This window comes from Corythoichthys intestinalis, chromosome 7 (genome assembly GCF_030265065.1).
Source record: "Corythoichthys intestinalis isolate RoL2023-P3 chromosome 7, ASM3026506v1, whole genome shotgun sequence".
NCBI classification, from domain to species: Eukaryota; Metazoa; Chordata; class Actinopteri; order Syngnathiformes; family Syngnathidae; genus Corythoichthys; species Corythoichthys intestinalis.
Window position 1 is genome coordinate 13,196,773 of NC_080401.1, and position 12,690 is coordinate 13,209,462.

Here is a 12,690-nt window from a genome sequence, read left to right on the forward strand (position 1 = left end):
GCCAACAATCATCCCACTTTGTGACAGCTACATCAGTAAACGAGCGAGCACTGTTAGCATCATACAAGGTAGCATACCAAGTTGTTCAGTGCAAAAAAAAAAAACATTCAATAGCAGAGGAGCTGCTTCTGCCTGCAGCATAGACATGGTCTCCGTCAAGCTGGACGATGCAAGTGCTGCAAAAATAAAAACTGTCCCTCTGTCCAGTGACACTCCGCTTTTGTTTTATTAATTTTTGTTTGGAATATTCTGCTCTGAGTTAATGTTGCAAATCAATTTGAATTTATTATCATTTATTGATTTTACTAAATTTTTATTTTTCAGTCTTCTTTTACAAACAAAAAAATGTAAATAAAGTTATACTTCATTGTAGATTGATCTACATTTTTTTCTGTAATGTTAACATGGAAACAATGTTATGCAGAGGTGTGCCTATAATAAATTAGACAAATGGCAGGGAACATTTACTTCTTTCTAGGGGGTGCATAACAGAAAATAATTGAGAAGCACTGGCTTATGATGAGGCATTCAAGATGCATTTCTGCTCACGTTATCGAATGAAACATATTTTGTCATCTCCGTCCATTATTTGCCACCAGCATATTTCAAACTAGTGGATGAAAACTAATGAGTGAACTCTAATGTTACTCAATAAGTACTTTCAAAAGTGAGTAGCAATGGTGTGAAGCTCCGCTCACCTTGATACTGGTGCTGCTGCGCGGAGCCATTGTCTTGAAGGTGGCCACTGTAGGACGGGTGGGACTCGTGCTGCTTCCCAGGATCCTCCAGGCCCTCCACGCCCACCTTCTGAGGCCCCGGGACCCCGGCGGGGCCGAGCAGGGAATCCTGATCTTTACTGAATCCGAGAATGACGTCGATGCTGTGGACGTGGCCCCCCACCGTGACGCCTCCGCCTTTGGCCAAGTCGTGGAAGTTGCTGGGCGAGAGGCAGCTGTCGTCCACCATGCTCATGGTATCCAGTGATAAATGCATCCGAGCGTGCGGGCCCCTCAGCGGCTCCTGCGGCCAGAGGGGATGAGGTCTAATTGAACGACGTGGCGCAAATGCGAGGTCAGAGATCACCTCGTTACCTCGGAGGAGGCCTGACATGCATCTAAACCCGCTTAGCTGGGCACTGTGGCGGGGGGTCCTAAAGTATACCCCTCCCCGACCCCTGATTTTCAAAGTTGTGACCATTAAGAGGAGGCAAATCCTCACTGTTGATTTTTTACCTCATACATTAAGCCTCTTTGCCCCACCAAACTATTACCAAGAATGTAGTTGTTAACACAGGAGAATGATGGTCAAATATTCACCTATCCCTTATTGACACTGACATTATTATCTTTTTAAGTTTTATTCATTGATAATTTCCTGCATATATTATCAGTTGCACAATACCCAAAAGATTCACAAAGTTTTACAATATTTTAAATTTATACAAATCTAACAAATGAATATTACACAATTTTAAATGTATAAATTTTGAATCGAAAGCAGAGAATACAGTACCATTTAAAAATATATATATACATGTAATATCAGTATTTCCAACAGTGTATAAACTATATGTAATAAAACTTCCAAAATAGTTTTACACAAATCTATGTGTCATGCTTATTTTCGTTTACATATGTGATATTGCTTTTTCAATCAATATGTTTCTATATGTAGGCTGAAAAAGCAGTTTCTGCTCTTGCACCCCTCTTTAAAATGCACTGTTGTGTTTTAAGCCAAAAGAACTGTTGTGTTTGATAGAACAATATGTCCACATGCTGCCATAGCAGTTTCATGGGGCATTAAGCTCCCGAACTATTTTTAACATGTCTGTTTTACCCAGGAGACCCCCGTTTACAGACACCGCCCAACCGCTTTTGTAAGAAGGTAAGTAATTATATTTATTATTATTTGAAATGTCATTTTTTAGCTCAGAATCATTAACTAATGTCCAATATTTAGCTAAAACAAACAAACAAACAAACAAAAAACTTTAAAAAATGATTGACTTGCATATTTTAAACTTTTAAACAAATTATGTCACAATGAAAAAATAGTCCCTGTAAATAGGTCTCGGATATCTACCTATCGTTTATTGTATTTTTCTTTTTTTTTTTTTTTTTTACTGCCGCATTTTCCCTGATATTTTAGATGATAAATAATCGATCCAAACAAAGAAAAAAGACAAAGTTTTAAAGGGTAAATATTTGAAAAAGAAAATCTTGACCACTCCTTGATGTCTGCGATTCCTACGTTGCGACCCTTGTTATGTTACCGTGTTTAACCCATAAAATCCCCAAAAAGGCCATTCATAGCTGTGTCTTGACACTCGGTGAGACATGCTACACGCAGTTTTTGGATCGAAACAAGGTAAATACGCGATAATATCTTGTTAAAATCATGGTGTCTTTAATTATGCGCTTTCATTCTCTCACCTCAGTTCGGGTTTAGAGTTTCATTTTTTTTTTTTTTTTTTTTAATGCCCTCCTGTTAAAAATGTTTCCTCCCCCATAAAATTGAGATTTTAAGATTTCCAATGATGAATCACACATGCATATAGCACAGTTTTTAAATTTGGCCAAATTGGGGGTCTCAGAGTGGAACTTCAAGTAACCCGAGTGTTTTCCGCCATATATATTTTGTAATATCATCTAATATTTTGCAATATCATCTAACATTAATCATATATTTTTCTTACACAAAGACCTGGCATTTACATGTCACGAAGGCTACAATATTAACATTTGGTATATAAGTGTGGACAACATGACTTAAAATGTGATATCCACCTATGTGGATGCCACTGCCAGCTATCATTTATTATTAGAATTCATATAATTGAATAAAAACAGAAATCTGGCTATGGCCCCTAAAAAAGCACTCTAAAGTTGATTAAAAAAACAAACATAGTATTATACTGATTGCCTGCGATCGAGAATGATAGACGTTCAATTCATTTAAATTGGGAGGAGTAGCTGCTCATCTTTCAGTGTCAGTGATGGTGCTAGATGTCCAATTCATTTTGACTGGGAGACCTGACAGCAATCATTTGCTTTGCAGAAAATGATTAAAATGAGTGCCCACGAATGGGTTCAGTACTTTTTAAAAACATTTTTCAATTTTGAAACACCTTCACTTAATCACATTGTGTGGTACATACATGATTATTGGCAGTACAGCACATACATGAGAATGCAAAATATAATCCTCCAATAAATAATACACCCTTGCACGAGCAAAATCATCACACACCAGCTGGTAAAACACATTTGAACTAAATATGTCATTAAAATGTAACGGATACTTAATGAATACAAATGCTATTTTCTTCTCATATCTATGCAAACTAGACCTTTAAAAGCATCCATAAGTTCACGCAACAGGAAAAAAGTAACAGACCAAATAAAGCCCATAGCTTACCTGCTGCTTCAAGTAAACGTGTTGCTCAGTTTCTGATGGTCCTCTCCTCCACGTTCACTCCTGCGGGATCCACTTTGCACTCTCACTCTGCAGCCTTGGCTCACCTTGCATCCCTTTAAAAATTAAAAAAATGAGAGAAAAAAAAACAAAAATCTATATGTAAAACACACTAAACAGTGCAGCCAGAGACGTAGCGTTGTGAGAAGAAAGTTTAGGGAGTGGAGTTCAGCCAGCGTGCACTGCAGAGAGAAGAAGAGTAAAGGAGAGGCGGGTGGAGGCGAGGGGGAGAGGTGGACAAGGCTGGTGGGAGGTGAAACTAGGGGATTACAAGGAGGGTTTATTAATTGGAATCCTTCCCCTTTAAGAGTGATTGGCAGCTGTTTTCTGTTCAACTAATTGTATTAAATGTCAATTTCATTGACGGCCACGGGAGGAGGCCTCGCCTAATGAAGCCCAGCAAAAGACTTTCTTTTAAGAAATTCTTTGTCTTTGGGACAAAAGATGCACTGAAAGTTTTCGCTTGTCATTGTCTTAAATGGCGAGGGAGAGGAAACTTGGGCATTAGAACACTTGAGAGTTGGAAAACAAGTGATTTGCTACGAAGTAAGCCTTACCCATAAAATTCAGCAGAATATTGATGTCTTATCATTCCATCAATACAATAACTGCTAATTATGTTACACAGATACTACCTAATTCAATGACATTGGGTTCAGTTCATCTGTGGTTGCAATTATACGTACATGAGTTGCAAAACACTTTAACACACAAAAGATTTTTGGAAAATGGAAAACAAAAAAAAAACAAAACACCTGTAAATATCACACCTGAAATGAAGGTTTACACTATTGAGCACTGTGAAAAATTATATATGTAGTGTTTATTGATATAAATATGTGCCTTAAACATTTTTACAGTATTTTAGAGCACGAAATGGTCAACGCTAGGAGCACGGTTTGCATAGGGACGGTAGGGACATAACACTAGCAACTTTTCAGGATTCTCAAATTGTCCCCACCAACTTTTAAGCAACCTTATTTGCATTATGAGTTCAGTTTTATATATAATTTATATTGTCTTCGAATATGTTGTAAGGATAGATTTGACCCTACTATTATTAAGTGAATTACTTTCATTATGTTCAGAATTAAGGCCGAGTTATGCCTCCGCGTCAGACCTGCGCCGTCAAGGAAACCCGATTTACGACCATGCGGCGTAGCCAGACGTGCTACTATTGATTTTTCAAACCTAGCGTCACGTCGACGCAAATAACGTGGTGGAAATGGACCGTGATTGGTCCGCTCAGACTGTTGTTTCCGGTTCAGCGTGAAATCACCGCCATTGTCAAACATGATTTTTCTACACATGCAAAAATGGACCAAGCCGACAAGAGTATCAACGAAGAGCAAGTACGACAACTTCTACAGTCTCGTCAATATATTATGAAGATTGCCAAATGGCAAGCAATTCGTCTGATTGCTGAAAATACGGGGCAGGAGGCATAGGCGGATCTACTATTCAGGCGAAGTAGGCGATCGCCTTAGGCCCCCAACCAGTAGGGGGCCCCCAACCAGCTGCCCTTGCCCCAAAGAGCAAGGGCTTGGGTCACCGGAGCCAGCAGCACACCCAACTATATGTCATGTATAATTATGTCAGCATACCAAACAAAAAAATAACAAAACAAAATAAGAAAGCCATTTGAATGCTACATTTATATTATCTCTCCCCCACACACACGCACTACAATGGACTGTTCCACGATGACGGACTGAATATCAGTCGCTTAGCTTCATTTAGCGCCGTTTAGCTTCGCCTAGCTCCGTTTAGCATCGCTTAGCTCCGCTTAGCTGTTCGTTAGCTTCACTTAGCTTTCCCGCGTTTATCACGCCATTAGGCTCGCTATTTTTACAGCTCACTTGCTACTTTGCACGTCAACTATCGTTTATTTCGAACACATGAGCGAAAGTGCTTTCCATGAGAGCCAAAGTGCAGTGAGGGAGAGGTTGAGAACAGGCCGCTAATGCCCCTTTTAACTTTCTTCTTCTTCTTCACACCGAACATAAAATACACGAGAGCATACCCTGTGGCGAAACAATGCAGTACAGTTCCAATCAGTCATACAATAACACTCAACAGCTGGTTAACAGCATTAACAGCGAACGAAAAAAAAAATGGAGTTAATCCCACATACTTTTGAATTAATATTATAATATGTTGAGTAAATACTACGGAATACAGATTCTACACTAAGAATAGCTTTCAAATGAAACTATGACAAATATGATTGCAATGAAAAATTATTATAATTATCATACTACTATTATATATACAGTGCCTTGCAAAAGTATTCGGCCCCCTTGAACCTTGCAACCTTTCGCCACATTTCAGGCTTCAAACATAAAGATATAAAATTTTAATTTGTTATCAAGAATCAACAACAAGTGGGACACAATCGTGAAGTGGAACAAAATTTATTGGATAATTTAAACTTTTTTAACAAATAAAAAACTGAAAAGTGGGGCGTGCAATATTATTCGGCCCCCTTGCGTTAATACTTTGTAGCGCCACCTTTTGCTCCAATTACAGCTGCAAGTCGCTTGGGGTATGTTTCTATCAGTTTTGCACATCGAGAGACTGACATTCTTGCCCATTCTTCCTTGCAAAACAGCTCGAGCTCAGTGAGGTTGGATGGAGAGTGTTTGTGAACAGCATTCTTCAGCTCTTTCCACAGATTCTCGATTGGATTCAGGTCTGGACTTTGACTTGGCCATTCTAACACCTGGATACGTTTATTTTTGAACCATTCCATTGTAGATTTGGCTTTATGTTTTGGATCATTGTCCTGTTGGAAGATAAATCTCCGTCCCAGTCTCAGGTCTTGTGCAGATACCAACAGGTTTTCTTCCAGAATGTTCCTGTATGTGGCTGCATCCATCTTCCTGTCAATTTTAACCATCTTCCCTGTCCCTGCTGAAGAAAAGCAGGCCCAAACCATGATGCTGCCACCACCATGTTTGACAGTGGGGATGGTGTGTTCAGGGTGATGAGCTGTGTTGCTTTTACGCCAAACATATCGTTTTGCATTGTGGCCAAAAAGTTCAATTTTGGTTTCATCTGACCAGAGCACCTTCTTCCACCTGTTTGGTGTGTCTCCCAGGTGGCTTGTGGCAAACTTTAAACCAGACTTTTTATGGATATCTTTGAGAAATGGCTTTCTTCTTGCCACTCTTCCATAAAGGCCAGATTTGTGCAGTGTACGACTGATTGTTGTCCTATGGACAGACTCTCCCACCTCAGCTGTAGATCTCTGCAGTTCATCCAGAGTGATCATGGGCCTCTTGGCTGCATCTCTGATCAGTTTTCTCCTTGTTTGAGAAGAAATTTTGGAAGGACGGCCGGGTCTTGGTAGATTTGCAGTGGTCTGATGCTCCTTCCATTTCAATATGATGGCTTGCACAGTGCTCCTTGAGATGTTTAAAGCTTGGGAAATCTTTTTGTATCCAAATCCGGCTTTAAACTTCTCCACAACAGTATCTCGGACCTGCCTGGTGTGTTCCTTGGTTTTCATAATGCTCTCTGCACTTTAAACAGAACCCTGAGACTATCACAGAGCAGGTGCATTTATACGGAGACTTGATTACACAAGGGTGGATTCTATTTATCATCATCGGTCATTTAGGACAACATTGGATCATTCAGAGATCCTCACTGAACTTCTGGAGTGAGTTTGCTGCACTGAAAGTAAAGGGGCCGAATATTATTGCACGCCCCACTTTTCAGTTTTTTATTTGTTAAAAAAGTTGAAATTATCCAATAAATGTTGTTCCACTTCACGATTGTGTCCCACTTGTTGTTGATTCTTGACAAAAAAATTAAATTTCATATCTTTATGTTTGAAGCGTGAAATGTGGCGAAAGGTTGCAAGATTCAAGGGGGCCGAATACTTTTGCAAGGCACTGTAGTAGTAAACTATAATAATAATGCTAGAATTTTTTAAAAGAATTGTTTTGAATAATGGTGGAAAGACAAAGTCAGTGTTCTGAATCTGTTGACTTTCCATTCTTTTACACTAGTAAATACTATCAGGATTTAACCTCATTGTTTATTTGTGAATATTGTTATTTACATGATTATTTGTACTTCAATAAAGAATTTAAGTGTTCCAAAATGGTTTTGTGAATTAATAAACGTCAACAACAATTTCATTGCTAAATTAGTAAAAAAAAGAAAATTACTAGATTAGTCGACTAATCGTAAAACTAGTCGGCTGACTAATCAGGAGAAAATTTGTCGTTTATGACAGCCCTAGTGTACCGGAACATATTTCCACCACACCCTTCTCACCTTTTTAACCCCTGAGCCATGAAGAGGGCCCCTTGATATGTTCGCCTTAGGCCCCAAAATTGCCAAGTCCGCCACTGGCCAGCCAACGATTGTATAAAAAAATGGAAGAACCACCGGGACAAGTACTGTATGTGTGTGTTCAAAATAGAGTGGCCACACGAAGCGGTGACCCAGTCGCCCAAAAACTGCCAGCTTTTTATCACTTTATCTCGTATTTTTGGTTGGTGAACTTCATCATTTATTGTGTACATATGTTTGCTGTGAGTCTGTGACTTATTTACGTGTCACACTTCAAGTATATGAAAAATAAAGCACAGGTTTGGTGCCAAAATAGTTCTTTTGATGTTTAATCTTCAACAACAGACAGTTCACACACGATACATCATCACTGATTGAGAGTGCCTCGGTGCTTTTGTGATAACGTTAACATCAAGGCTTCCAAAGCAGTTTGGGAAGTTCCATAGATGCCAGAAATCTGCTATGGCTTCCCACTGGCTGGTTGTAGGACGCAGCAAACCAATCGGGCTAGAGGGCTTTGCAGACCTCGGACAAAACGCTGGACGCAGTGCTCGACGCCAGTTTGAAACTAGCCGCTACAGCTAGCTGGTTTCCACCCGAGGCTAGAACTCTCTATGCGGCATCAAAAGTTGGACAGACCGCCTTGAAACAGTCTTCTGTGTCGCCTGCACCTCAACATTTGTATGATCAACATTTAATCAATGTTGATTAGCTGAAGATTCACATTCAAGCGTTCCATCTTGCATTGTTTATTTTTTCTCCATTAAACTAGACAAGAGGAAGTCAACAAAAATGCCCCCGTCACCTGGCCGGAGAACCATCGAATGTTGAATGACGTCGTAGTCGCTGCGCCGTCACCTCAACGCAGGAGCATAACTCAGGCTTTACATTGACCCCTTTTCACTTGCTGAATGTGCCAGTCCATTTTCTCCCCTCAAACGCACGTTTGATTGGCTGATGACTTGACCCGCTCCCCCACACACACGCAATCACAGCCCACCACAAATACATGTCACCTCATCCGCCCCCTTTGAAGGCGAGAAATATTAGAATTTTTTTCCGCTAGCAGCAGCCACTGTAAGTAATATAAAAAGAGGTGGGGAACACACCACCAATTTTCCTGCTGAAAGTCCGACCTGCATCAGAGCTGCATAACATTAATCTGTGTGAATTTCCTGAACTCGAGTAGGAAGCTGCTTTGAGAGAAATATCCTCCTGTTTGTGTTTTCTACTGTTAGTGTTAATTAAACCGTGAGAAATGTAGTGAAGCAAGGTTTACCCTCTTCTGTCCAATTTTAATTTTATTTATGTGGTCTTAAAGCAGCCCAAAGAATCTTTCATTTTTTTGTCAAGTTTGTCTGTGCTTGTGGACAAAAACAGCAGTGAAGGAAGGCTGCATTTTTATTTATTTTTGTTATACGCGAAGAAGTTTTTTCAGTTAATTTAATTCATTTATTTAGACAATATTGCGTTGTCTTAAGACAAATGTTTATTTTTTGCATTCCTGGATAGTTAACAGATTGTTAATAGGTTTGTATTTATTGTGTCTGTTAATATAATTTAAATTATGTTCAAATATTGCACTTTAAATTAGCTAGAAAAATCAAGACCTTTATTCTGGAAGTTTTCGAAATGTTTCTTGAGTAGTTTTTGAAACCAAAGGTTTGAACAGTGACCTGAACCAACACATGTGCACTGCAAAAACCCACCTCCTAAAACGAGCTAAATTCCCTTGTTTTTAGTGTAAATCTACTAGAAATAAGTGAAATTATCTGCCAGTGCTTCAATTTTACTCACTTAGATTTGTTGAAATAAGAAAAATAGCTAGCTGAAAATAAGCTTAAGACTTATTTTAAGCAAAAAGTATGTTTAATATATTTATACGTATATGGCGGAAAACACAGACAAGACTGAAAAAGCAGTTTCTGCTCTTGCACTCCTCTTTAAAAGAAACTGCTGTATTTTAAGTCAAAACAACTGTTGTGTTTGATAGAACAATATGTCTATATGCTGCCGTAGCAGATTCATGGCACATGAAGCCCCCAAACTATTTTTAATTTGCCTGTTTTACCCTGGAAACCCCGTTTACAGACGTCGCGCAACCGTTTTTGTTTCAACCCAGCCATGAAAACAAGGTAACTAATTATATTTATTATTCAAATGTCTGTCATTTTTAGCATAGAATCATTAATTGATGTCTAATATTTTGTTTAAAAAAAAAAAAAAAAAAAAAAAACGACTTAAAAAAATTATTCACTCGCGTATTTTAAATTTTTAAACAAATTACATCACAATGGAAAAAAATGGCGTCTGTAAAAAAGTCACGGATATCTACCTCATAATTATCGCTAAATTGTATTTTTTTGTTACTGTCGCATTTTCCCCGATATGTTAGATGATAAATATTCGATCCAGAGAAAAATTGAAGAAAAAAAAAAAAATTGAAAAGGGTAAATACTATATGAAAAACAAAATCTCGACCACTCCTTGATGTCTGCGATTTCTGCATCGCGAACCTTGTTATATTACGACGTTTCACCCACAAAATCCTCCAAAAATCCAGCTGTGGCCATTTACAGCTGTGTCTTGACACTCAGTGATACATGCAATATGGGAGTTTGTGGATCGAAACAAGTTAAGTACGTGATAATATCTCGTTAAAGTCATGGCGTCTGTTCTGCTCTCACCTCCAGATAGGGTTTTGCTGTTTAAAAAACATTAAAAGAAAAAAAAAGCCCTCCAGTCCAAAATTTGTCTTCCCCCAGAAAATTGAGATTTTAAGCTATCCAATGATGTATCACACATGCATATCGGACAATTTTGAAATTTGGCCAAATTGGGGGTCTCCGAGCGGAGCATCAAGTCACCTGAGTGCTTTCCGCCATATATTTTTTAAACTTGTCAGAAATGTTCTTAATTCAAGAATAGATAGTTCAAAGCATTATTGAAAGCAATTTTTTTCTGGATTTAGGGGAAAAATGACCAACTTTTAGATGTATGGTCTTTAACACTCAAAACAAGATGGCGAAAATTATTCGACTAAATTTAAGAAACTAAATTTAAGAAAAATTATCAGATTTAGACATTATAAATTTGCAGTAAAATTCATCACAGATTTATTTTGCATTGATCATTTAGCCTATCAATTAATTAGATTCACATTGCTGAGAAGTGTAGCCCTGAAACCTCGTTCACCCAATCTGTTTGGTGTTATTAAAGTCCCGTCCCCAGCAAAAAGTGTACATGCAGGTTATGCTGTCATATCGTCCCTACCAATATTGAGACCAAACCTATGCCCTTGGGTAGAAGTGTAAATCATCAATTTCCAGACGACACAACACAATATCAATGCTTTTGTCAATTGTTCGGTGTTTGCAACCATTTGATACAATGTTATGCATACACATTCAAAACAATCAGCTCAATTTTAAGCAATAAAAATATAAATAAATAAAGCAATAAAAAAATACAAAGCAAATTTAATGTTTTTGACAAATCTGCAGCTGTAACATTTCATACATTTGAATGAAAACCATATACAGTGCCTTGCAAAAGTATTTGGCCCCCTTGAATCTTGCAACCTTTCGCCACATTTCAGGCTTCAAATATAAAGATATGAAATTTAATTTTTTTCTCAAGAATCAACAACAAGTGGGACACAATCGTGAAGTGGAACAACATTTATTGGATAATTTCAACTTTTTTAACAAATAAAAAACTGAAAAGTGGGGCGTGCAATATTATTCGGCCCCTTTACTTTCAGTGCAGCAAATTCACTCCAGAAGTTCAGTGAGGATCTCTGAATGATCCAATGTTGTCCTAAATGACCGATGATGATAAATAGAATCCACCTGTGTGTAATCAAGTCTCCGTATAAATGCAGCTGCTCTGTGATAGTCTCAGGGTTCTGTTTAAAGTGCCGAGAGCATTATGAAAACCAAGGAACACACCAGGCAGGTCCGAGATACTGTTGTGGAGAAGTTTAAAGCCGGATTTGGATACAAAAAGATTTCCCAAGCTTTAAACATCTCAAGGAGCACTGTGCAAGCCATCATATTGAAATGGAAGGAGCATCAGACCACTGCAAATCTACCAAGACCCGGCCGTCCTTCCAAACTTTCTTCTCAAACAAGGAGAAACTGATCAGAGATGCAGCCAAGAGGCCCATGATCACTCTGGATGAACTGCAGAGATCTACAGCTGAGGTGGGAGAGTCTGTCCATAGGACAACAATCAGTCGTACACTGCACAAATCTGGCCTTTATGGAAGAGTGGCAAGAAGAAAGCCATTTCTCAAAGATATCCATAAAAAGTCTCGTTTAAAGTTTGCCACAAGCCACCTGGGAGACACACCAAACATGTGGAAGAAGGTGCCCTGGTCAGATGAAACCAAAATTGAACTTTTTGGCCACAATGCAAAACGATATGTTTGGCGTAAAAGCAACACAGCTCATCACCCTGAACACACCATCCCCACTGTCAAACATGGTGTTGGCAGCATCATGGTTTGGGCCTGCTTTTCTTCAGCAGGGACAGGGAAGATGGTTAAAATTGACAGGAAGATGGATGCAGCCACATACAGGAACATTCTGGAAGAAAACCTGTTGGTATCTGCACAAGACCTGAGACTGGGACGGAGATTTATCTTCCAACAGGACAATGATCTAAAACATAAAGCCAAATCTACAATGGAATGGTTCAAAAATAAACGTATCCAGGTGTTAGAATGGCCAAGTCAAAGTCCAGACCTGAATCCAATCGAGAATCTGTGGAAAGAGCTGAAGACTGCTGTTCACAAACACTCTCCATCCAACCTCACTGAGCTCGAGCTGTTTTGCAAGGAAGAATGGGCAAGAATGTCAGTCTCTCGATGTGCAAAACTGATAGAAACATACCCCAAGCGACTAGCAG

The 12,690-nt window shown here is 38.8% G+C and overlaps 1 protein-coding gene across 1 annotated transcript in view; it reads right to left on the minus strand.

Annotated features, from left to right (window-relative positions):
• The window catches only part of rx1 (retinal homeobox gene 1), a 63,568-nt gene that overhangs the window by 28,111 nt on the left and 22,767 nt on the right, over positions 1-12,690 (minus strand). Inside the window, exons 2-3 of the mRNA XM_057841314.1 lie at positions 3,418-3,530; positions 699-1,020 (exon numbers count right to left, since the gene is read on the minus strand). Coding sequence (XP_057697297.1) covers positions 699-993 — 295 coding nt within the window. The 5' untranslated portion in view covers positions 994-1,020; positions 3,418-3,530. The remainder of the gene's footprint in view (positions 1-698; positions 1,021-3,417; positions 3,531-12,690) is intronic.